This window comes from Oreochromis niloticus, linkage group LG13, assembly GCF_001858045.2.
Source record: "Oreochromis niloticus isolate F11D_XX linkage group LG13, O_niloticus_UMD_NMBU, whole genome shotgun sequence".
Lineage (NCBI taxonomy): Eukaryota > Metazoa > Chordata > Actinopteri > Cichliformes > Cichlidae > Oreochromis > Oreochromis niloticus.
The window spans coordinates 24,619,539-24,645,970 of NC_031978.2; the positions used below are offsets into that span (position 1 = coordinate 24,619,539).

Consider the following 26,432-nt stretch of genomic DNA (forward strand, 5'->3'; position numbering starts at 1 on the left):
TTATTTTCAAAACCTGGTGCAGCTGCGCCACTTTGTCTGAAAGTCTGTTTTTTGTTTTTTTTTCTTGGCAAGAGACCACATTCAGATCTTTGATAAGCCCTACTCGACAGAATGGGCTGCTTTCATAAATGCAGTTAGAAACGTAGACTTATAGTGTGGGCGGAGGCCTTGCAGTTAGAAATCTGAGGTGGGGTTTTAAGACGGAGATTAAGGGCTGCGGATCTGACTGCAAGTCGGTAACCTGTGGTCTGTGTCAGACATTCATAAGAGTTCGCCTGCCCATAAAGACCCGAGAAGATGAAGAGATAAAAGTGCCCAGTCTGAGAGCTGATGCCCATAAAAGCGCTGCCATTGGTTCTCAGGGTTTGGTCGAAATGTGATCCTGTAAAAATATTTTTTCCTCATTAACCTGTCATCCGTGGAGCCGTGACGCACAAGCCAGGCAAAGGGAGTGCTGGGCCAGAATTGACTTGGGTGGAAGGGATTGGTGGTGGTTGTCCAGGGGCCCACAGGGGAGACTTACCAGCCTGGATGCTTTATTTGAAGGCCGTCCTGTGGTAATGTGTTGAGTAGGGTGAAGAGGCCTCGGCGGGCCCCTGAGTGTTTAAACAGCAGCAGTTAGCGTAAACCTCCCCTAATGCAGACTCATTTCTCTGGGCCCTCACACACACACCTCAACAGGCACAAATGCATACGTATATCATGTCAAAGATTATGGTGAAAGTATGATCTCATGGGCCACTATTCTGAAACACGGCTTGTTTGGACATGTCTTTCATTGGTGCTGTTCATTCAGCCTGCTTAGTTTTGTATGCTATTTTTCTAGCTGCGTGTGTGTTTCTGTGGGTCGTGCTGTTTATGTGTGTCCGTCAGCAGGTAGAGCTCCCCAGCCATGCCGCCTCGTCCTCTGGGCACAATATATGCATGTCAACAGTCGGAGGACCACAGAGAAGGGTGTATTGTGAGGGCTGCATTTTGGGGGAGAGTAGAGTCGTTGTGGGTTTCAGGACCTCTGTTTATTGGTTTTTGACTAAAATTGGTTGAGAGTGACCCTGGGTCAGAGTGCTGGCCTCTGCCAGGCTAGGTTAGGTTTGCCTGGCTTTGGGTCACACTGCTTCTTTGTACGTACTCCAAGTTCAGGCTTGTTCTGCACGAGTTCAGGCTTGTCCTGGGTGACGGCCAGCTGCAAAGAAATGTGACTTCTTGACCATATTTGTCTGCTTGGGTTTAATGCCCATTTCTTTCTGAGAGTGCTTGACCAATATGTAATCCCAGCATAGTATCCCATTCACTATTGTGTTCATGCTTGACCTAATATATTATATAAAACAGGGTGCTTTTTGTCTTGCATGTTATCTTTGGATAATATATCTCTTGCCAGTGCCAGACAGACTAAAGTCTAACATTAGTGACCTCATCTATTCTATGACCACTCTTACATCACACTTTTGGAGCCGCTCTGTCTCATACTGAGGTAGGTGTTCAGTTAACCAACTGATTACTTTATAACTTGATGTTCTTTCCTGGGTTGGCTGTATCAGTTGTTTTAACAAGAAAAGTCTCTTTGAAACTGCATGCAGACACTGTGCACAGTGTCTGACTCGTGCAAACACAAACATACAGTGATACCTCAGCAGGGGTAGGGGGTGTGTAAAAATTCAGCTGGAGATATGAGCAGGAAATTAGCTGCAGATGTGGGTGTAAAGTAATGCAGATGGAGACAGGGAAACCCTCTTACCATGACACTAAGTCCACCTCCTGTCTTTTGGTCTGGCAAGCCTGAAAGGGGATCGCTTTGAACCATGACACTGCTGTGTGGCTACAAAGCACCAAATGATCTCATCCTCAAAACTCTCTCTGATGCAACATGTGATCGTATCTTTACGTTTTTTGTTTTGTTTTGTTTTTTTTGCTCAATAATATTCCTCACAAACCCATTTCCCTTTTTCTAGCTGCATAAAACTGCCAAAGCCCTATAAAATGTATTAGTAGACACTGAGCTGGTCTCCAATGTTAAAAGGTTAATGAGCTACAATCAGTGCTTCAAATTTGTGTTTAATTGATTAAAACTGCTTTTACAATTTGTGACACCCTGGCAGGGGGGGAAAAAAAGAAGGTGAAGAAAGAAACTCCTGTTTGACAGTCTTTTGTTTGATGACGGTTGTCTCAGCTCAGCACATACCAAACTCATTTGTCTGATTTCCTAGTCAGACTGGGAGGAGGAAAAGAAGCAGGAGGCAAAAGAGGTGTAGATTTTCATGAGGATTCCTTGGCTGCGGCGAAGCACTCCATTTATGGCTCTGATTAATTGCTTTTCATATAAATCATTGGTACAGGCCTGGGGCATTGCTCTCTACCTCGCGGTGTGTGAGACAGGAGTGTGCACAATTAAGGGAAGGAACAAGGTTAGTGAACTTTATTATGGACCCAGTGACTCTGACAGAAACACACAAATCTGTGTGCATGCAGTTGTGTGGCCTGAAAAGAGTGAGTGATGCTGTATCATTGATGGGCTGGGGATGATAATAGTTCTGCAGAGTATTGTGTAATTGTATGTCAGGCCCTGTGGAGATATGTGTTTATTTAGTTTAGATGATTGAAGCTGCATAATAGTTTACACTGGGGCAGCTTGTTATTCAAATGAGGTTGAGTAATTGTCCTCTCCTGCTTGTTAAAGTTTGGGTTCACTGGGAATGCTGCGCTGTAGTAGATTGCTTTCGTATAAACAGTGACCTCTACACATTCATTAACAAACACAGTGCAAAACAACAGATTAAAATGACTCAGAGCCTTTTCTCACTTGTACAGTTTACATTTTGTTGAGGTTCTCCCTCGTCATCACATTATTACTGGACGCACCTCTTAGTTTGTCCACTCATCTCCTTGTTTAGTTTTAGTTTTTCATCTTGATCTACCCATTTATATTTCTTTCCCTGACTTTCTGCTTCTTCTCTGGCTTCAGACATTCTCTCTCAGAGCTGGGCCCCTCCATGCTGGCACCCAGACTGCTCCCCCCACCAGCCCCGCTGCAGTCAACGTCTCAAAACATTAAATACCATCCTTTTGCTTCATCTGCACCTAATTTTCTTTCGCCCCTCCCTTTCTCCCTCCTAACGCCTCTCATTTTTCACACCTCAGATTGCAGCCAAGTCTGTCTGCTGAAGTTTGTATGCGTCCCCCCTCCCCTTCCTCACTATTTTTTTTTTTCCTGATCCCTCATCTCTCTGTTTCCAAACGAGCCTTTCAGAGATTGTCAGTCATCTGCATCACCTCCTTTCTGCCTGAACATGCAAGCACGGAAAGGAGTGAAGGATGGAGGGATGGTGACAGATTGGTTTGTGTGGGAAGTTTTAAGCAGCTACAATGGAGGGAGCAGGCTCTGAAAAGAGGGTGACTTAACCTGAAAAGATTTATTTTCGACTGAAACGTCTTATTCAGGCCTACCTGGCAATTTGCCGAGCAAAAGTATACACATATGTACAGACAAACCTTATCGCATGGCTTCTTGCCATTTACACTATCACTTCCTGTGGCCTCTTTAGGCCACTTAGTGAGCTAAGAGCCACTCAGGAGCATGGATTTGTTGTAGGCCATTTCACTTCCTGTTATTAGATTGGTAGTAACCCTCTCAAGAATCTACATTGCAGGGAGCCATTACTGGATTCTAGTATCTGCTTTTAGATAAAGATATGGATAATGTGAGCAAGCTGATGCAAAAGACAGAAAACGAAGGACGAGCCAAGGAAGCTGCAAGGGTATCTATGCATTACATGGCCTTCTAGCCAACCTGGGAAGAGAAAAAAATATGAGGGAGGATAATGAAAGTCAGTGGTGAACTCAGTATTCACATTCAGTTCAGTTTATTTTTAAAAAAAAGAAAGAAAAAAGCTGACAGATAGAAAAGCAAAGCCCAGTTTGCCATCACCTCGCTTCTTTATTCATTTCTCTCTCCTCCATCCAGACCACTAATAGCTGTGTCCTTTCATACTCTTCATCGTTTCTCCTTTTCAGGGGAAGAACTGAGGAATTGTCTTTGTGCCATGACCAGGCTCTGTGTCTCATTTTGGTCAGACAGTTCTCTCTTTCTTAAGGTTTACAGCGAAGGCTGGATTTATCATTTACAATTATAAACACAAAAAGTAGACCTGCATAAATCAAGTTGGCTTTATTTCTATTGCAAAGACACACACTGACATACAAAAACAGTTGTTTCTGTTCCTTAAATATGAGCTTCTGGTTTCTGGGTGCAGAAGGCTTAAGTGGGGAAATATGTGCATATTGTTGTGTTTCCGCTGTTAGCCAGGTGTGTGTTCTGCATGTAGAGGTGTGTGTCAATGCGGTGTTGAAGGAGTCTATAGAGGTGTGGCAGAGTGTGAGAGTGTCAAGCTAGCTGTGCTGACAGTTGCAGGAGGCTGTAGGTTGTAGGGATGTGGCCGATGATTGCGTGCATCCACTGCAGCTCCGGATGCAGAGCATTCCACCTTCATCTGTCTGTTAGCAGGAGCACTTAGAGCAGGCTGAAGGCTTTTGTGAATTCCTTATTTTTTTTCCTTCTTACAACTTGATATTGGTTGACTTTTGGAGTGATTGTATGATTTTAGTGATACATTTTGGCTATTTGATGGCCATAGATGAGGACCCCGCTTTAGTTGGAAAGTACCACTGTCTTAGTATTCCACAGAATCTTCTGTTTTTCATTTTCAAAGCCATAAAACAAACTAGTTCTTTGACATAGCATCCTATCTTGCATGTGAAAGCAGCCAGTGTATTTTTCATACATGTCCAATGACAGATGGTTCGTGGTCAGTTTGTATAACAGTGTGCTCCAGCGATGCTATTTCCTTTGTCTTACTTATTCCGATGTTTTGATGACAACAGTGTTTTTTAAATCATTTAGAACATTTTGACCTTCTTGTGTTTAAAAATTGCATTCCTGAAATCCTGGACTCTTTGTCCTATGGTTTAATGTCACATAAACTGTAAATATTGGTGTGGGTGTTGAGGCAATGCACCGGGCCTTTTGCAGGCCTTGTTTACAGAGCTTTCTCAGCAGTTTGTATTTGTTTAGAGCCATGTGATGGAACACAGTTCCCTGATAATGGCGTCTCTTTCTGTTCATTCAACCCCTCGCTCATTTTTTTTCTCCCCCTTGCAGCTGTTTTTGTTAAGCTTAGTTTTCTTTCCATCCAAAATGTTTGGTCAGATACAGACTCGTACCCATTTCACAAGCACACATTACAATGCTGACGTGTTTACATTTCCTGCTAAACGTGCAGACAGTGTAACACTCATGACATGGAGACACACAGCTCAAACAAAGACCCTTAACAGAGAGGGGTTTGATCCAGGTCTCAACCCTCATCTTGACCCTGGGGTCAGTTTACAACTTGTCAAACCTTTTAATTCTAAAGGGTCACTAACACTAGAGTAGAAAGGCTTTTACCAGGCTTGCAACATATTTGTAAGTATTTAGTTTATAAATGTTAGAAAATGAACCAAACTGATGTCCTCAAGTTAATCATTTACTAGATAATGAATATATGGCAATTTAAAAAGCAGGAAAATTTGTAACATTTTTTTCTTTTCTCCTTCTTTTACCAGGGGCAGTACCGGCCTTCTGACCTCCTGTGCCCAGAAACCTATGTCTGGGTATCGATAGAGCGATGCATCCCCCTTCTTGACAACTCCCGCTATGCTCGTTTGAACCAGGATCCTGATTTAGGTACTACTGCACAAAACTACTGCTCGACTGATAGCATCACATGGATTTAATGTATGAAACTACATTAATTTGTTTAACATGCAATTCCATAAACACAGCACTGTAGAAAAGTCTTACGCCACCCCTCATTACTTTATTCCAAGTAGTCTTGAGAAATAGTTTTCTTTGGAAATTGGTTGCTTTTTTACTCATTTTCAGTCCAGTCCTTGTACTTGACCATTTTCAAGGTTTGTTTTTTTTTTTTTTTAAACACTGACCCGTGAATCATTTAAGCAGAAAACAGGCTCCAGACTCCTGACACAAAATCCTGGTCTTGTGTAGACAAATTGGCAAAGAAGACATTTTAAATTGTCTATTTAGAAACTTTCTCACTAACAGCCTGCTGTAATTTGTTCCCAATTCTTTAATAATAATCTGTAAAAGATTCCTAACATATCATTGTTTGACAGGCTTAAAATAGTATTTTTGCACCAACACTGTGATGCCCTGTGTGTCCTTGAAAAATTTGAGGAAACTGGACAAGTAGAGAACAAAAAAACTGAAGTGTCAAACCTAATAATGATCTACAGAAGAACAACAGTATCTGAAAGTCATATTCTTACAAAATATGGGGGAAAAAATCCAGCAAAGACCTGACACAGTTTCTCCTGTGTCAGGTCTTTGCTGGATTTTTTCCAGCAAAGACCTGACACACTGGTCACACCGCTGTGTTGAAAACTGATGGAATTATGGGCACAAATAAGTACCAAAAGCCATCTGATTGGCAAGAGATTCAATTTTTTCCAGCATTACAATGATCCTAAACACACTGCCACTGCAGTAAAAGCATACCTTGAAATTAAAACAGAAAATTGAACACAATCCATCATGAATTGGCCTCCCCAGGATTATTGAAAATTACTGAAACAGTAAAAACTGAATTAAATTTAATAGAATATGTACAAATTAAAGAGGGCTGGGCGGATCCTACGGTTTTCTCATTCCTCATCATCATTTGGTATGGTCAGAGCAGACTTGTATGCAGACATGTATGCAGTGCATATATAAACGTATGTATACGTACCACTGATACAATCACTACATGATTGACTGTTTTGTTTTTTTTCCTCTTCGGTTTAATTTTAAAATGTTGGCATACTTAATGCAGTTCCAAGAACATGAGTGGTTGAAGGTACAGAGAGCCAGCCATGTCCTGTTTACTGTGGCCCATTAATCTGCATCACCAAACAGGCACCAGACAGAAAAGAGCCACCGATCAACAGTAATAGGAGATGTGAGCGGACATGAATTTGATTGTCAGATAGATGGAGACTGATACATGGAGGGGAAAGAGAGTGAGTAATAGAAGAATAGATGGAGGGAGAGATGGGGGACATGTGATAAAAATGTTTTTACAGCAAAGGCAATTGAAATGATAGGCTGGTGGCTGTATGCTCGCACCCAGAGAGAGAAAAGTGTAATAAAATGGAAGATGGATTGATAGAGAGGTGGAATGAGAAGGAGCAGTATATGAATGTTAAACAACAGACGCGGGGGTTTGTTGTAGTGACCTCATACTTGGAGAAGAAAACCAAGACAATTGATGAAGGAATCTCAGTCCGGATCAGATTGTGTGATGAGGAAAAGTTTCCGAGCAGTGAGTTCACACTCTGTAAAGACAGTTAATCGAAACACATTTCTTAAGGAAATAAGGATTTACTTGCTAGCTTTGGTCGTTCAGTTATATAGTGAAAACAACACGCTTGGGGTAAATAAGAGTATTTAAATGTCAATTAAAATGTTAAATGACAATGTCTGGACAGGTCATTTATAACACTGCAATTAACATCTTAGCCAGCGGTTGATCTGACCTTTTGTTTTGTTCCCAGTAGTCCTCGGCCTTGCACAAATTACTGAGGACAAAATCAAGGTCTTGGCATTAGCATTATTCACAGTGACCAGTTTACGTTTGTGTGTCTGTGGTTCTTGTGGTGCCTGGATTCCTGCGTGGACTGTTGATGTTGGACAGGACTGGGCATTATTTCAGGCCTAGCTGTCCAAACGCAGTGTCATTACATTTCAGTGCTAGCTGTCTCGATGGTTCACTCTCAGGTCTGGTGCCAAGCTTTGTGACTGAACTGCAGTAAAAAGCCAGACTAACAGTAGTGTGGAGGGTGCTGTCTTCTTTAGAAATACATCCAAGTGGCGAATAAGTCAGCAGGTCAACCTATTTTGTCGTTGTCACTTTAGCAGTATGTCACACAGTTGAGGTTTGTGGCCCAGTTCTTTGGCTAGTTCTTGTTGTGTGATTTGATTTTTGGACACAAATAAAGACATGCTGCAAATAGTTTCTAAGTGTTGGGAAAGTCTTCAGTGTAATCATTTAGGAATCTGTTGTGGCAATTTATGGCAGCTGCTGGGCCACAAAACTAAAATATTTGTGCGTATGTCAGTGATTGTGACATGTACTCTGCTCTGATTGATTCATCTGCTTTCACACAAAGCAAGACTGATTACCAAACTATGTTTGTCTAGTGTGATGGTTGAGCAGTCAACTGTCAATAACAGAGGGTTCAGTGCACAGCCTCTTATTTATATACTGGGAATACTGAATTTGTCACCATCAACACTGGTGTCACATTCTGCCAAAAATAGATATGTATAGCAATATAATTTCTCTGATAAACTCACAGAAATTTGGTTTTAGCCTATTCACATGGAGATCTGTTTGCCATTACAACTCTCCTTCACTTTATTTACAGTTAGTTTGGTTTATTCATTTAGTGTCAAACAATGAGGTCAGTTCCTCTCGATGACGGTAAACTAACACCAACTAACCACTAACTTGATGTTATTGCCCCGGCCATCTTTATTAAGGACCTGTTTTTTCCAGTGCCATTATTTTATTCTTGGTCACTACTATACAGTAATCTGGTCTTTAAAGCAAACCCTCCTATAAGCCGCCTCTGTGGTTGGTTGCTGCTCGGAGACAGAATGATTGAACTGACATCACACGGAGACTTGAGTAGAAAAAACTAAAACCGAGTACATGGAGCAATCAGCTCGTTCATCATAGGGACTGTTTGCATCACACATGCTGACCTCATTATTTTAAGCTTAACAGTATAAAGACAGAAATAAGATAAAATAGTTGTAAGTCCACTTTGAGAATGCGGTCAAAACATCCTGTCTGTAAATGGGAAGGTTATGATAATGATATTACATTTACTATTAAACCAATAATAATAGTATTATAATAATAGTATACTATTATTATACTTATGAAGTGCTTTTTTTACTCTAACTGGGCGACCCGCTCTACATCCTGAGCAACCAATACCCAGACAGCCCAGGCATTTAATTTTTTAATTATTTTGATCTTTTTTTATACGTATTTTATTATTACTATCATTATTATTATTACATTTGATGTCCTATCACCACCACCATACTGCCACCCATGACTTAACTATTAGACAAACGACCGAATCATGAATTATATCAACTACTAATCAGGTATAGCTCTTTAAATTTCATGACAATCTTACTAATGAAGTTTAAGAACGATTTAATTTTCTTTTTTAAATCACATGGATGAATTAAAATGGAACATTTGTGAAACAAGCATGGCAAATATTAAGATTATTTTCAGAAAAAAAAGTTAGAACAGCAGATGGTAAAAATAATGTGTTGCTCGCTTGTTGACTAGAATGTGCTGGTAGTTGGTTAAAATCATGTTGCTTGACTTATTTCCATACCTTTAAGGAGTCGGTGGAGAAATCTAAAAATCAAGTCTCACCAAAATAATCATACTCACAGTGTAACCTCTCTATATAGCTTCCCATTCTTGAAAGCCAGAGCCTTAACCTCCGGCCCCAAGACAAAGATCACTGTTAGTGTGCTGGATGTGTGTTTAGACTGTAAAATGTGACCAGGTTACAGTGCTGTACTAATGAGGTGTGTAAAGACAGCTAATCTAAAGTTTACACAGCTCTCTTCACATCAGACTCACACTGATGCCTGTTGCTGACATCTTGAGGGCCCCGGGACCTGGGGCGGGTTGGCTCTTAAAATATATGTACACACACATACACAGAAGCTCACTGTGTGCAGCACATATCTGTGTCTCACACACTTATAATCCGTGTTTGCCTAACAGCGGGAGTAGTAGGGGCATTGGCCGCTAAGCAGTATAAATATTTGCAAAAATACGTGACCCAAGTAGTCACCCCTTGAACTGTAAGTGCGCCTGGCAGCCACTAACCCACATGCACAAAGTTACACATTGCATACACAAACCCAAAGTTGTGATAAGTAAAGTGGCAGCTGGTATTTCACAATGTACTATTCTCTCTCTTTTTTTTTCTTTTTTTTTAACCTTTCGTTACATCTCTGACACACACATTCACAGCTTTGCATCAAACTGATAGTCTCTGTGCTTTCGGTGCAACAAAGTGAAGCTAAAACATTAGCTAGAGGCGTGCATTCTAGCCTGATGGTAGCCAGCCATTACCCCCAAGCCTCTTGTCATTTACATGATATTTCTAGCTTATGCCACACGTTCATATCTTGTCTCACTGTCATGGCCACTTTGCTCTGCTCTTAGGCAGGCTTTCTGCTCCTTAGCCTGACTAATGCACATGTTTCCATTCAGATTACAGACTTTTTTGTGCAGCAATGCAGGAATTTCTCTTCCCGGAAGCCCTTCTTTTACTGCTTTAAAAGAATATTTAAGTCTTTTCATTAATAATAATAATAATGGTAATATCCTTTATAATGGAAGGATATCCTATTGTTGCTTCGCTTCCTGCGATGGACAAAATTCATGGTCACCGGCAGGGATTCAGGGTCAGCTGCTAACACAAGGGCTTGAACCCAGGTCTTACAGTCAAAGAGCAGTCTTCTCAACACACTACAACACCCTTCTGGCCCTTTCCTTTTCAACCTTTAGATCTTCAACATTGGGTCAGAAGACGTGGTCATAACCTGATGGCCTGCCTTTGACCAGCATCCGGTGTTAAGCAAGTGTTTCGAAAGTTTGAGATGGATGGGAAGTGAGAGAGGAGCGTGGCAGGGTGTCAAGGCCCGTAGCCTCAGCCCTGACCCTCGCACTCTCTTATCCGACCCTCACCACTCCTCTTCCCCCTGACATTTGAACTCCAGCCCGAAGGAGCTGTGACCTCAGAGTGGCGTGTCACTGAACGTCCGGTTGGCCTGACAGGAACAGGGTCTGGAGCCACTCAGGGAGAAGAGACACTGATGCAGCCAGAAGTGAGTGAAGAAGAAAAGGAAAGTTGTTTATGTGAGGAGCGGATGTTTGGATTGCCTTGAGTAAGAGAGAAAGATAGGCTCTCTGCTCAGTATTACTGTTTCACTTAATAGGCCATCTTCAAGCTTCGTGCTTCTCTCCATGTTTTCCTGTTTAATGTAAACTCGTCAGTATCTTCACGAGGCGACACTGTTGGACAAGTGTAACTTTGTAATAACTGTAGTGTAAGTGGACTGTCACCGTGATGAAGAACATGAGGAGGAGGCGCGTCGTGAATGGCTCGAAGGAAGCCGAAGAAGCATCAGATGTTTAAATCTTTTCACTTTGATTCCATCGGGACACAATAATCCTTCACGGGCCAAAATGTTGTTCGTGAGGAAGCTGCATAACATGTTTACATCCTTCTAAAATCAATTTTGCCACCCGCTGTGTTAAAACCTAGAGCTGGTATCCTTTATTTAAAAGTTGGTATCAGCCTTCCTTCAATTATGTGACTCAGCAGTTTCTGGAGAAGGGTGGAAAACACAGTAGTTAGGGCATTACGGAGCAGGGAAACGAGGCTAATAAATAAAACATGAATCCACTGTGTGGAAAATTCTAGCTGAAGTATGAGAATATCTTTATGGTGATGGAGTTTAAGAGCTAAGAAGCCTCGGGGCTTTATGCTTCTAACAGCTCTCTTCTTTCCTTTGGCTTGTTTTTCAGGTAGTCTGTGTGCAAGTTAGACGCCAAAGTTGTAGATAGATTGACATTTGGATCTCTGTACGCCACCACAATGGACTGAAGTTAGGCAGTTGAACTGAGAGGCACTTCAGTCAAGAGCTGGTCCAAAATTCCTCCACTTTGTTTTGCACGCTACTCGAGCAGCTACAGGAAACATCTGATGGACATAGTTGCTGTTAAGAGGTTCTACAAAATACAAAAATCTGGTAACTTAACATATTAATTTTACATTAATTATAAATACCAGGATTATATTTAATACTTGGATGCAATTAATTTGGTTCAAGTCTAGAAGCTAGCCAAATGGATATCACCAAGTAGGCCTTTACTGCAGGTGCCTTCAGTTGATGCTTGTTCGCGCGTCTTACGGCATCAGTTTTTGTTTCCCCCGATGCCCTGTCCATGCAGCTTTGCTTGGAAATACCCAGAAACTATTTTAAAGATCGTCAAACGTTGATTGATTGATTGAATGTGAGCATATGGTCTTTGTGTTTTGTTTTATGTTATTTTTTCCTTAAACATTTTGGTTTTGCTGCACTGACCAGTAGATTCCTTCTTTTTTTTTCTGGAATCTGCCAAATAGGTCTGTAGGCCCGTTTTGTTTTTCAGCCCTAATGAAGGCCGCCTTCACTCTACAAGTCATTAGACCACATGTTGAACATTAGCCAGAACAGCCACAGAATGCAAATTCCAGCACTTAGAAACAACTCTAGACATATTATTACCTTGATTTGACCCGAAAGAAATAACAACAGTCCACACCTGGCCTTGAAACCGCTTATCAATGAATTGTCCGATTACTTACGAGCCTGTATAAACAGACGGAGAATTTAAACAAATGACTTTAATTTCTAAACAGTTAATGTGGTATTTTTGCTACGTATTTGTGATTTTCACTTATTGTTTATCCATCTGAAGTTATGCGAATATTTAAAATGTCCCACTGGTGAGTCTTTTTGCTTGAATCTTAGACTTTTCCTGTGAATCTGCTCTGCCGATTAAGCCATCATCTGTCTTGGCAGCGGTTTAGACCTGAAACATTGTAACAGATTACTGCAGCTGAGGTTGACTCGTGTTGCTCTCAACAAGTCTATCATGTCTAAACACATCCGAGGTCCAGTTACAGTGCTTTTTGAGTTTCCTTTATTTTGTAAATGTAAGATTTCTTTTAAAGAAAAGACTCACTCTGCATTTTTTTCTCCCTGTTGTTTTGTTTTTCCAGTTGTTGATGTGATCAGGTTGTATTTGGCTGTATTGCAAATATTTTAGAAATTAGTCAGAGATATGTGCGCTCCCATCTTCTTCACCAGCTGCTCAGCTGTGAGCCACATGGATGATGTCAGTGGAGTGAGTAATTGTGAAGCCCTTAGTTTATCTTAATACAACATCTACTTAGGCTTTTTTGACTGATGTGCCTGACAGGGGAGTGCGCTTCACTCTGCTACCTGCTCCAGAGTTTTTCATTCTTTTTTCTTTTTCTCAGAATGGTTCAGTTGTTGCATGCAGAGTATTTAGGGGGGATATGCATTTCAGAAGACAAAATAAGCATTTTGCAGTTGTTTAACTAGTCGACTACATGGTGTGATAATGGACTAAGAAGATAAATAAAAGCATTTAAGAGTGCTACTTGAATGACTGGAGCATTTATTGGGTAGTTTCTGACACAAGAGACTTGTAGATGTTCCAGTGCATTTAAAAAAAATAGTCATTTTCTGACTGAAATGGGAAGTTTATGAGTGAGGCTGAGGTAGAGTCGTACCTCTGTACAGTATATTTGGCTTTGCTTTGCTCAGTATGTACTCCCTGCTGTGCTTGGCTCAGTGTCTCACTCCTGGAGGCGGCAGGTTTAGTGTCAGAGTGAGGGTCAGTGTATTTCAACCCTTTTTTTTTCACATCTGACTCTCCAGAGAATCATTCTTAGCTTCTGAACACATACACTTTAGAGATTAGTAGTGTTTTACTGGTCCATCAGAGCTGTAAAAACACTGCTGGCAGTGTATGACACAGGACCTAATGAGATGCTGAGTTTGGCAAGCCAGCAGGGAGCAAGGCCCTGTAAACAAGGCCAGCTAACTAGCCTGCTCACGCACCACTGTGACCCCAGGTTTAGGGCACAGAGGAATTAAATCTGAAGGAGGGGGGGAAATGTTTTCTGCTCCTCCAACACTTTCTCGGAATAATGGTGAATTTCTGCCAAGACACTCAGAGGTTAACTCAAACGAGCGAGGGAAAATAAGGACATTGTTTATAGCGCTTGATGTGTCTACACTGGTCCTCATTATGTTCTCATATGTGCCTGTTTTCGTCTAGGAGATGCTCGGGCCGTGAGGGATTTGGGCAGAGCTCTGGTGCTATACAGACGGACTGTCATGCCCTATGCAGCCTACTCCCGCAAACGCAAGGGCTCCAGCGACGAGATGGAGGTGCAGCAGTACGCCAGCTTGGTTGGCCAGGACTGTGCCGAAAGGATTTTGCTTTATCGCTCGTAAACACAACGCATCATATTACCTTTGAATAAATGTAAATACATACTCCCTCGTCTGTTTCTGTATGTCGCTGTTTATGAAAGCGCTTTCTGCCGCCTGTCCACGTAGTCTCACCGTGCTTACCCTCCTGTATATGCTGACCATGCAGCAGCCGATGGCAATCTACTGCATGTATGGCCTCATTCACTTATTCATTTATGAGTTATATTTTTTTAATCTGTGAACACTGCAGCACTGTTCTGGGTTCTTTCTTTTTTTGTGTGCACCATTTTGATTTACTACATGGACAAGTTTATTAAATGGTATTTTTACTTTATGTAGCAGGGGTGCAAAGGTACACAGAATTCAGTTTTGTAGGAAACTATTTGGAATAGATTCAGTGTATTTGCAGTACAGCAGAGAACAGAAAAAAATGTGTTATTCTTTTATTTTCAAAAAACTTTTCTAAAATTTCAACATAAAAATTCAAAAGTTCCTAATTTGCTGTAACTTTTTTAACAATTTAATGTTGCATATGGGCAATGAGAAGAAACTCAATTAGAAAATAGCAGCCAGCAGAGTAACTGCAGCTACACTGCTGCCTTTCTCTCTTATGTCACAACGTGGGACGCAACCATCTTGATTAATAAAAACAGTCAGTTTAAGCTCAACTTGTAATAAATTTGCTTTACATCTGCTATAGCTGAGGTACAGCAACTGGTGCAATACAAACAAAAAGGGAAAAAAAAAAAACGGGTCTAGACATAAACAGATGAGCCAAAGAAAAATTCATACTGAACAGACTGACTAATGCAATCATATTCATGTACCCTTACGCCCCTATCACATATCCTCCCTTTGACTTTTTTTCTTTCTTTTTGGCACCTCTCTTAATTGTGTATGCTTCAGTGCTGATCTGAAAGAGTGTTTGACTGCACCCGGGTTTGTATCAACATCGCCACTGACACTCGCTAAGCATGCTCTTTTTTTTTGAATGCCTGGTGATTAAAACATTTTCTTTTATTATTATTGTTATGATTATTTGCATAAACTGCGTCCCAAAAAAATTCACCTCAGCATTGTAAAGATTTTATCACTTGAGTTCATGCTTGAGGTCAAGCAAACAAGACATTGTTTTCAATACTTTTGATTTTAAGTGTTGCTTTTCTTTTCCTTTTAATATTGACTGTTATTTTTGATTAAGTTGAATAAAGGAGTTACAGCCTCCCTGATTGGACTTGATGGCTTTTCTTTGCATGCAAATTATGCAACACAATGCCAATTTCACTGGCTGAGGGATTTTTGGAAACATGGCAGTAACGTGTTGAGTCCCTTCAAGTCTCTTTCTAAACGGTGTTAATTTTCACACATACAGTAGTTCATGTGTGAAAGCTTATATCTCCTGAAAAGCACATGCATACCCAGAGATAAGCGCTTCAGTTGGACTTCAATTAGGCAAAGCAACAGGTGTTGGATACATGAGCTGGCAGAACGCAGATGTACATGGCTTCTTACCGCAAAAGAAGGTTTTAGCAGCAGTTTGACTCGTGGCCTGACCTGATAGCAGCCAGGGATCTCGTCTCACAACAAACCACGTGTTGTTGTCTGCTGTAAACACAGGAATCTTAACTTGATGCCATGGCACGGCAGGTTTATCAATCTCACTTAGTTGGCAAGATCTGCTGCATGTAAGGCAGGAAAGGTGTGCAGTAAGAGAATTTGCAGATCTTCCTACAATTTTAATACAAGTCTTTAATGTGAGGATAACCAAGTAGTGTGTGTGTGCTATCCCCATAATCCAGATAGGTAACTGTCCTTGTTGTTCTAGATACTCACCTAGTGTCACATAATCACTCAACTGAGTGAAACTTGTAACCTTAGCCCGTAAGTGTCAGCTTGACCCTGCCGTGGAGCTGTGTGCACGCAGCTCTGCTCTCCAGTGCAGCCCGACACGGCCCACATTCAGCCAGCCCACTTGTCTGCACCCAATCTTGAGAAAACGATGTAGAGAGTCAGTCTCTCCAGTTTAAACTCAACCTGGGTTTAAGAGCAGCCTGTGTCCTAAGGAATTAAACCAGATTGACAGGCTAATTCTCCAAGAAGGGAACACTGACGCTGGCTAGTTGCCACTTTGGATTCACTGTTTCTCTCCCACATTAGGCATGCTCCCCCCCACCCCCCTGACCTTAATGTGTGCGCACACAGGCAGACACACACACACTCTCTTGGCACTGTCATAAGTACTTAGTCTTGGTGGACGCCACACATAAGGACATGTGCCAGTGCTGTGGTGTACCTCTTTCTGTCAAAACAAGTGGCCTAGACCAGTTGGCTGTTTTATAATGAGCCCATAATACGCAGTATGGCAGGGTTTGGAGTTTGTGCTAATATATAATTGTGTCACTGCTCATAATTCTTATTAAGCACGAGGTTTGTACTGACCACGCTCTGCTGCTGAGAAACTGTTCAGCCAAAGGTCAGCATTCAAAGAATAAGGTCTGGAGAGAACGCTTTACCTCCATGTCAGACCTGAGTCACAGTGATGGGTTAAATACTCTATGGTTTATTTAAGACGCTGATGGTGCCAAATGGTTTTAGGTTTGTCATGCCGGAAAATACAGAGAGTTCCAAAAAAGTCCCAGAACGGAGAATATGACCCTGATATAAAGATAACATTTAAACTGGAAAAGGCCACAAGCCTGAAGAAAATGGAAGTGGATGTAGACTTCAAACATGAAACTGAGCAGAAATGTTGTAAACGGCAATTTCTGATTAATGAACCTACACATCATAAATCGTTTAAGACTTTTAAAGGAATATAGTTTATTATCATACAGCAGTCTTTCAGCACCCATCACTCCTGTGTTCCAGCAGCAAATTATGACACCCTAATGTAAATTTTTCACATTAGAAACTTGGCTGATTATGTTAGAACAGCACGAACATGGTCCAGATGACAACAACACAACTGTTGATGGTTACACCACAGTGGATTTGAAATTTAAGACTTTCAGCTTTAATCTAAGGCGTTCAATCAAAGTAAGTTGTTAATGTTTTTATACATAGTCTCCCATTTTCTCAAATTGAATTGGCCAATTAACTGACAGGCTGTTTCCCCATTCATTCATGACAGATTAACCAGATTTAAAAAAACTGGAGTTGATTCCCAGTGTTGAGCTTGTATTTGGTAGCTGTTTACTGGAACTCTCAATATTAAGTCCAAAGACATGTCTGTGTAAGTGAGGGAGACCATCTTTAACCCGAAGAACAAAATAAACTTAAAAAAGAAGGAATGAACTGGTCAGCTCAGCAACTTCAAAAGGTGTGAAAGACCACAGAGGATGACTAAACGATCACAGTTTCCATGGGTAACAAAAGCGCTTCATAACATCTTACCAAGTCAAGAGCGCTCTCGAGGAGATAGGTGTGTCATCGTCACTGGTTCCACTCGAGAGACACCTTCATCAGTGGAAGTACAACAAGCTGTACATTCAAGAACAAGAAGACTAGAGCAGACTTCCAGTAAACATCTAAAAGAGCCAGTACAGATGTGAAAAAAGGAGAAAGAATTATCTCGGGCCAGAATGATGGAAAAAGTGTGGAGGAGGAGAAAACTAGATTATAAGCCGAAGCACACCACATCATCTGTCAAACATGGTGGAGGAATTGATACAGCATGTATGGCTGCCAGTGGAACAAAGCTAATAGAGTTTACTAATGATTTGACTGATGATAGACGTAGCATAAGTACCATACTGCAAACCCAATACCTGCAATCAACCCCAAAGAGTAATGACATACAAAGCTGAAAACACAAAACCCAACAAACAAGCAGCACTGAAGGTGGCTGCAGTGAAGGCCTAGCAAAGCGTCTCATTGGAGGAAACGGCACTTTGAGATCTCTTTTGGGTGCTAGACTTCACGAGGTCATTGACTGCAAAGAGTTTTCAACCAAGTGCTAGAAACAAACTTTAAATTTAAAATTATGTTAGTTTCTCCAGTTATTTTGATCCTTGGAAAATGGGGGTGTAAAATTCCTGAACAGTTAATGTTAAATATTTGTTAATGCCCTTGAATTAAAGAGAAGAGAGCACTTCAATCATATCTTGACTGTTTGATCTGAAATCCAATGAAGCGGTGTGAAGAGGCAAAACTGAAAAAATGGAAAGATTGTGCTGGTTTGTGAATGGAGCGGTAGCCACGGGTGTATGAAACATCATTTTTCCTGCATTGAAATCTTCTTTTAAAAGGTGGTTGGCACTGTGGCCTCTCTTTTTTGAGACTTTAGACATTCAAAAAGCCTAAATGAATCCTTTTGCTATTCATTTGTTTGTTTTTATCATTTTTTTTAAATGATCGATTGGCCTTTTTAATGTAGAGTATACCAGCTACATGCCAACGTTGATAGTCCATGAACCTTTTAACTTGTGGATCCCTTCATTAATCATTAATGTCATTTACATGCCTTTTAAAAACGAGGACATTTCAAAGTGACCGCAAACCTTTGAGCAGAAATGCCAAAGATGAAAACAACTGTAGCTGAAGTTGTGGGACCAGAATTAGTTGAAAGCTGTGCGCCGTCCTTGCGTTACGAAAGCAGTGGCCATACTTTGTATTTTAGTTTAAGCTCAAGTAAATCAGTATTTATTAGACGTTTTTTTTGGCGTCTTTTCCGCAGGAAAACCGTCCTACTTTTTTCCACTTGCCGCTATTGGCTGTTGGTCCCTGGAGGTATTGTGGTCAGATGAAAGAGGATGTGTCAGCGTGAAATGGTATGGGAAGGAAAAGCAAGTCTGAAAATGTGGAGAAAAAAAAAAGAGAGCCAATGCCTAACCTTTTCCCTTTTTCCGAATGTCTATTCCAAAGTTGCGTGTGGAATCATGTCAGAGAAAATGGAATAATATCCTTCAGCTGTTTACGTAAATGCCTCTCAGTGTTATTTGCTTTTGAGGTAAATAAGAGGGAAAATGTGTTTAGGAAAAGAACAGATTTGATCTTTTTTTAAGCGATTCTTTTCCCTTATGGCAGGAATAGAAATGGCGCCAGGGGATGGAGCAGGGGTGGATCTAAAAGGTTGGCATGGGGTGACCCCCTTGAAGTCTGATTTGATGTAAAGTAATTTGATGAGACACATCCTCAGAATTCTTTACAGTCTAACAAGTTGCTGTTATTTGGTTTTATTTTGTTGTTAAAAAAAGAAAGCACTATAAACAATTTGAAGTTGCTATGGTAACTTGGCAGTTACTTGCCATAATTACATTTCAGCACTTTATACCGACATTACTTTCTGTGGATACATGATCAGCCTTTATTACAGGATGCCAGCTGTATGTTTCATCCGGTGGTTGATCATCTTCTGTCTTTGCAGTGCACTTAATTAAACTGCATCATGCGATTGTAGATCTTTAGGTTATGCACATCTACTCTTTACCTTAATATAGTGTTTCTTGTTACACCTTTTTGCATGTACTTTGACATCTAACTGTAAGAAGTTGTCTAATGTCCTGACTAAGGCATCTTGGAAGTTATTCTTTTTCCCCCCGAACCCCATTAAAACAAATTGCAGAAATGTTCCAGGGATGGAGATGAAGCATATCCCTCTTCCACCAGCATCTCCTGCATGTATGAGTAAACCAGGACTGTGTGTAGTATCTGAAACAGTTATTATATGACTCTGTCTTCCTGTTTGTAAATTTGAGACTATCTGTAGGCAGCTAGCTGTTTGATCTCTCGCTTTTTTTGGTCCCTCGCTCAGCTAATCTTTCTACATTGCATGCAAGCTTTGTTTCGTTGTACCGGGGACAGAATGTAAACACCGCCTCTGCCCACAGTATGTAGTGTGTGTGTGTGTGTGTGTGTGTGTGTGTGTGTGTGTGCATGCGCTGTATTTACTCCTGATGGTCCTTGTGTGTGTGGGCCGCTTGTTTAGATTGGCTCCCCCATTAGGACAGTGTGAATTTATATGTTACATGTTTTCATAGTCCAATCTGTCCATCATTTCATGTGCTGTCTGTGTGTGTCTTTGCCTCTTTGTTGTTCCATTGTAATGCAATCATGTATTATGAGAGCGTGTTTGTACTGGCACCCACGCTAGACTCACCAGACCAGCGGAAGCTCCCAGCCCAGAGGAAGTCCAGGGCTCCTTTGTGAATGAGGCCCCCTCCCGGATTAAGCGTATCGCACCCTAAATGCAGGTCCTTTCTCCTGGGGATTATCTAAAGGCCTGGGGGGGCGCCCACTCCCACTGGGGCCCTGTCACCCAAATTCAACACACTGTCACCGGACCGCTCCCTAGCCTCTTTGGAAGGATACAGGACATGAGGGGAGACATTGTGCCCCAGGAGACAAAACTAAAGTGATTAGAGTGTGTTATTAAGGGACCATAGAAAATGCATTTTGACATGGGGGCTCCATTTGATCCAAGTTGCTGTTGGACATGGCAAAAATATTCACAAGCATCAGGTTGTTGTGTACATACAGCATGTTTAGGAATTTTGGTGCTGAGAGTAAACTGTTAAAGCTCAGGTGTTTTATTTGCAAACTAGATGAAATTCATTGCATGTGTGAGGCACTCTTGTCGAGGCAATGTGCGCCCTATAATGTTATAAAGGAAAAACATAGACACGTTACAAAAATAGTTGATTGCTGGCTAAAATGGGACCATTTGGTTGGACAAGAACACTAAACACTAAACCAGATGTTCTCTGTAACTTTAAATGCAAATGACATTCTTTTTGGCAGGAATGTACTGTAAGAACATTTTTCAGGTACAGTGGGGGAAATAATTATTTGATCCCCTGCTGAATTTGTAAGTTTGATCATTTCCAAAGAACTGAACAGTCTCTAATTTTTACGGTAGTTTTATTTTAATGGCGAGAGAAAAAAAACACATTACATAAAAGTTACAAATTGATTTGCCTGTCATTGCCTAAAAAACATAATTGATCCCCTACAACCCAGCCAGGATTCTGGCTCACACAGATTGGCTGTGTGCGCGTGTACGTATAGATACTCCTGATCTCTGTTCGCTATGTGTATAAAGCACACCAGTCCACAGAATCAATTTCTTCCATTCAATCTTCTCCACCCACATGCACAAGACCAAAGAGCTGTCAAAGGACATCAGTGACATTTTGTAGATCTGCACAGGGCTGGAGTGGACTACAAGACCATCAGTAGGCTGAGATGGGGACAGTTGTTGGTGTGATTATTCAGAATCGCCATCAGTCGCCCTCAGTCAGGAGCTCCATGCAGGATCTTGCATCATGTATTGAGGATGATCATGAGACTGTCATGTGAGGCTGTGTGCAGGCAGGAATGGTGGACTCAATGTGCAGAACTCAAAACAACTTTAATGCTGAACTCAAATATAACAAAACTGAAAATGCAAAATAAACTTTCACAGGATGTCAGACAAAACACACCGCATAGGATGAGGGGAGATTGCGACACAGACAAAGGAAAACACAGGGCTTAATGACACAGAGGGAGCAATCAGGGAATGGGAGACAGGAGGGAAACACAGCTGGGGCAAATCAGGGCTGACGAGACAAAGGAAGCAAAACCAGATACTTTAACATGAGACACGGACTTTCAAAGTAAAACAGGAAACATAACACAGAGACGCGGACTTGACAGGGGAGAAAGAGCCACTATGGAACACAGAACAGAAACCAGAAGGCAGAACTCTGACAAAGAAACCAAAAGACCAGAAATGATAAATAAAGGCAAAATCAAAGTACAATAATAAGGAAAATTCAAAACTCTGGGTTGACCACCCAGGTCTCCTAACAGAGACAGGTGTTGGATCAGCCCAAAACAATGCAAGAGAAGCTTGTCAATGATCTGAAGGTACCACAGTCACCGGGAACACCACTGGTAACACAATACGCCGTAACAGACTAAAATCTCACAGCACCCACAAGGTCTCCCTGGACAGACCCGTCTTAAATTTGCCAGTGTACATCAAAATGATTCAGAGAACTGATGATCAGTCACACCTTTAGCTCACACACTAAATTAACAGTTTGAACAGCCACTGTCATGACATGACCTGCTCTCCTTCTCTACACATTTTACACTTTGCAAAGACATCCAAGTTTGCAGGACTTGACCATTTTCAGCCACAGGGGCCTGTTTCCTGCAGAATGAGGCTTTTATTTTTTATTTTTTTAAGTACATTTTGCTGTTAATATTTTGAGCACATGCAAATATGTTTGATAGAACAAAGGATTCATCAAATCATTGTCTAATAACAGTTAATCAGTGTGCACTGGCCTGAGAGAGAGAGATGAGAGAGGCCCTCTGTTCTTAAAGTGCTGCTGTGCAGTCGTGGAGACACAGATAATGACTGCAGGGAGATAAACTGTCATCATATAAAACCCCCCTGATATGTTAGTGTTTTTACTCTACCCCTTGTTTACCCCTCCCTCGCTCCCCATCATTGTCTTTTCTGTTCTTCCTCTGGCACAGAGCTGTGCATCTCTTTCTCTCCGAGAAGCAGTCATACATATTCCCACTGGCATTAGAATACTAATGCGTCAGTGTGAATAGAGGAAAGCTGTCGGGTGGTGCTAGGATTCGACCCACCTCTCAATATGTGCGCTGTCTCCTGTGGGGAATCTAAATCTTCTTTCCCTTACTCTCTGCCTGCCGACTCAATCTCATTTAAGTCCACTTGCAGAAACTTCCCTCTCCGTGTCAGCCACGCTTTATTATTTCTAGAAGTTTAGAGCAGATAGAGCTAAAAGTCCCAACTAACACAACGCCTCTTTTAAACTTTGTTCCTCTACCTTTTCTTGGCTCATGAAAAGCCAGCACAGCCAATATTTGCAGAGCTCTAAATCTTCACCCCTTGAATGCTGCTGTTGTTGTGGAGGGCAGCTCTTGGCATAGTCACGGCAACCTGCCGAGTCTGGCGGGTTTCGGGATGGGGGCTATAAAGGAGATCAGAAAATAAAAATGCACGTATGTACTTATAGAAGTCTTAGCAGCCAAATTGAATCCTGTGACAAAGTTTCTCCTGTTACTGTTATTCCCGATGGAGGTGTGGCAGTAAACTATACATCTCACACTCCACCACTTCCATGCAAGTGGTGCAGAAATTCCATGTAAATATCTGTAATTATTTCAACTCACAAACCAGGTAAGTATTCAAACTGTCAGCTTACTTTGCCTGCACAACGAACACCTCATTCCTGGACTTTCCTTACCTATTTAACTTACACCTCATTTCATGCTCTAAATGCAGTTGGCTCTCAAATCCAACCAATAAAGAGTACAGCCTTTCCATCGGCCTATAATAAGCCTATAATATCTTTATAAACCATTTTCCACTATTAACAATTGTTTTTATGAGTACATTTTGACTAACTATGCAAGTACTTATTGTCAAAATGGCAAAAATTGGTTTTGTTACAGTACAAGTATAAAAAACAATACACACTTGGATACTTGTGCTTGACCATACCCTTATGTTAATCATAAAATTCTACAACAAACACCAACATTTAAATAATGAAATAAATTACCAGCATATTATTTGTAGGAACCAAAGTGTTATACAGTTATATAACTGCAGGGATCACCTCCCCCTTTCTTTCTCCTCATCTCCTCCAAGTTAAAGAATCCACACATGAGCAGCCATTCCTGATTAGCCACACATTCAAGAAATGTCAGAAATGTTTCATGGGCCTTGTCTAAGCCCAACTGGTGCAGTCAAACGTCAGTAAAGAGCTATTAAAGCTGTACCACATGCACTGCCAAAGTTGGGTTTGGAGGATGAGCCATCTGCTATCTTCTACTATATATTTTATGCATCCAGGAATCATGTGTAGATGGAGCAAATTGAGTCTTTTACTGAGAAATCACATAACAGAGCTGAGATCAGTCCATCATTAATAGTCTGACCACCTGAACTCCAGTTGCCCGACAGCCCGTGGAAATTTCTGCAAATGTTGACATTTGCAGAAATACTTAACTGAACAAATATTTTTTTTCTGGGTACAGGCTGGCTGTTCAACTTCGGGGCTCAGGGTAATGGTGGCAAAGGGTGCGGTGCCCAGCGGATAGGGAGGAGAGACAGGCGCACACAGGGCTGTTCTCAGACTGAGTCTGGAAAAGAATTCAAGCTCAAAGTCATAGACTGTAAATCAAAGATGGGAGAAGAAACCAGGCTGTCACCCATCTGCGGACTTTTGTTAGAGGCTTCAACATGAATGTTACTTTATCTATTTATTTATTTATTTTGAGCCATAAGTTATTTGCCATATTTGGATGAGAGTTGGAATTCTAAGTTATCATCGAAGGGTGGCAGGTGTGGTTAGTGAGCAGCGATGGCTGGGTTGCACAAGCAGAGATACCTGCTAATTACATTTAAGTTCATTCAGTTCAGTTTTATTTATGTAGCACCAAATCACAACAGCAGTTGGCTCAAAGTGCTTTATGTTGTAAGGCAGACACTCTACAGTGGCACAGAGAAAACCCCAACAATAAGACAACCCCATTTAAAGCAAGCACTTAGTGACGGGGGGGAAGGAAAATGTCTGTAAGCATGTTACTTTCATTGCTGATATTTGGGCATTTTAACATAAGAGTTTAAGGGGACCGACTCGCTTTTTGGAACTAGCTTCAAGTGACCGCTGGAGGTACTGAAGTTTTTAGCACGGCTGTGTTTGCTTCACTTTCAGCCCTGGAGGTTGCCCCCTGATTGGAGAGCAGTATTCGCATATAAAGATTCTCTAGAGACAATATTGGGAGTAAAGAGTCATTTGGAAAATCTGCTTTGAAAGGGCTTTGAAAACTCTTCAAAAAAAAAGTGCTGGAGACTGATTTGAAACAATAAACATTTATTTAAACTGTCCACTGCTGGGAGCTCAGGTAACAGCCAGTGCATCACTATAAACCACCATAGTATTAAATGCTTTGGTTGATGTGGTTTGCTTGGACAGTGTGTGCGGAGAGAAAATTTTTGTCTGGGTTTTGATTTTGTGGTCGTTACACGGCGCCCGTATCTCGAACCAAATATGGACCCAGTGGCCAGAGATCGCGCTCACTCTAAAAGTCAGAGGCTCTCAGCCATACTTAGATAGAAGGAGAGATTCACTGATCCCAGAAATCCCCCGTGGCATGCAGCCTGGCCTGGTCTCATCCAGCCGCTGTGGCCGCTGGATCGGGGCCCATCAGTGGCTCGCAGAACTGATCAGCACAAACTGTTCCACACTGCTGGAGTTGTCGAGTGTGCGTGAGGGTGCCGGCTTAAAGCGCTTTCTGCAGGTTTATTGCTTACTTTGCTGATGCATGATGGGAGAATCGCAGACTATTCCTTCATGCCAGAACTCATCCAAGTCAAAATGCGGCATTAAACAGAAATATTTCTCCACTACTGACTTAAGCCCCTATGTTCCACTGTGCTAAACAAAGACAGCATGGGCCAAAGTCTCGTTCAGCAATGTTTCCAAAGACCCTTGCTCAGGTCAGCATATGAAGCCACAGCGAAGAGAGCTGTTGGCAGAGGGGATTTCTCAGAAAATATCCCCACCGCTGGTTAGCAAGCCACAAATCCAGGCTTTGGCACGAGAATGTTTTGCTGAGCGTGCAAAAAAAGATGGTAGCGGATGAAAAAAAGGGGAGGAAAACAGTACAGTGGGCTACAATTCAAATGAAATGCAGATTCTGTATGTATGATTTGTGTGTGTGTGTGTCACAATTGAAGAAAAAAAAAGGAAAAGATGAAAAATGGAGAGAAATAAACATCACTGGGCTGGCCGGCCTCTTGTTTCATTTGGCGAACTGAGACTCAGCACCATTACAGCCCAGTCATTATCCAGGAATCCAGAGTTAGGAAAAAGAAAACCAGGCCTTACCTTCCCCCTTTTTCTCCAAGTCCTCATCACTTTCACTCAACTTCTCTTACCTTCGTCATTGTGTACTTCGTTTTGGTCTTTTCTGTTTCTTGTGGTTCTCCTTCTCTGTTTAGTCACCTCTCCCTGATTTGTCATGTGCATTATCTATTCTCTCGACAGTGCTTTAACTCACTTAAAAAGCCCTTAAAGCAGCACAGCGTTGCTGCGTTGATGGCTTTTTTGTCAGCCTGTTTGGGGTTTAAATAAACTCTACTGGTGGTGCAAGCTTGGATAAATGTAAAAGTTCACCACTTAGTAAAGCACTAGATAATTTTAGGTTATTGTTCACGAGGCCCTCTGGAGCCAAACCGTAATATGAAGAATAGTATAACAAAAACCTGATCCGCAGTTCTGCGGGAAAGGAAGTGTTT

General features: G+C 41.5%; 1 protein-coding gene across 4 annotated transcripts in view; it reads left to right on the forward strand.

Annotated features, from left to right (window-relative positions):
- Positions 1-15,390, forward strand: part of ate1 (arginyltransferase 1) — a 52,576-nt gene extending 37,186 nt beyond the window's left edge. For all 4 annotated transcript variants that reach the window (XM_005473878.3, XM_005473880.3, XM_005473881.3 and 1 more), the window contains 2 exons: positions 5,602-5,722; positions 14,004-15,390. In XM_005473878.3, the coding sequence (XP_005473935.1) occupies positions 5,602-5,722; positions 14,004-14,182 (300 nt within the window). In that variant the 3' untranslated portion in view covers positions 14,183-15,390. The remainder of the gene's footprint in view (positions 1-5,601; positions 5,723-14,003) is intronic.
- Positions 15,391-26,432: the final 11,042 nt, after the last annotated feature.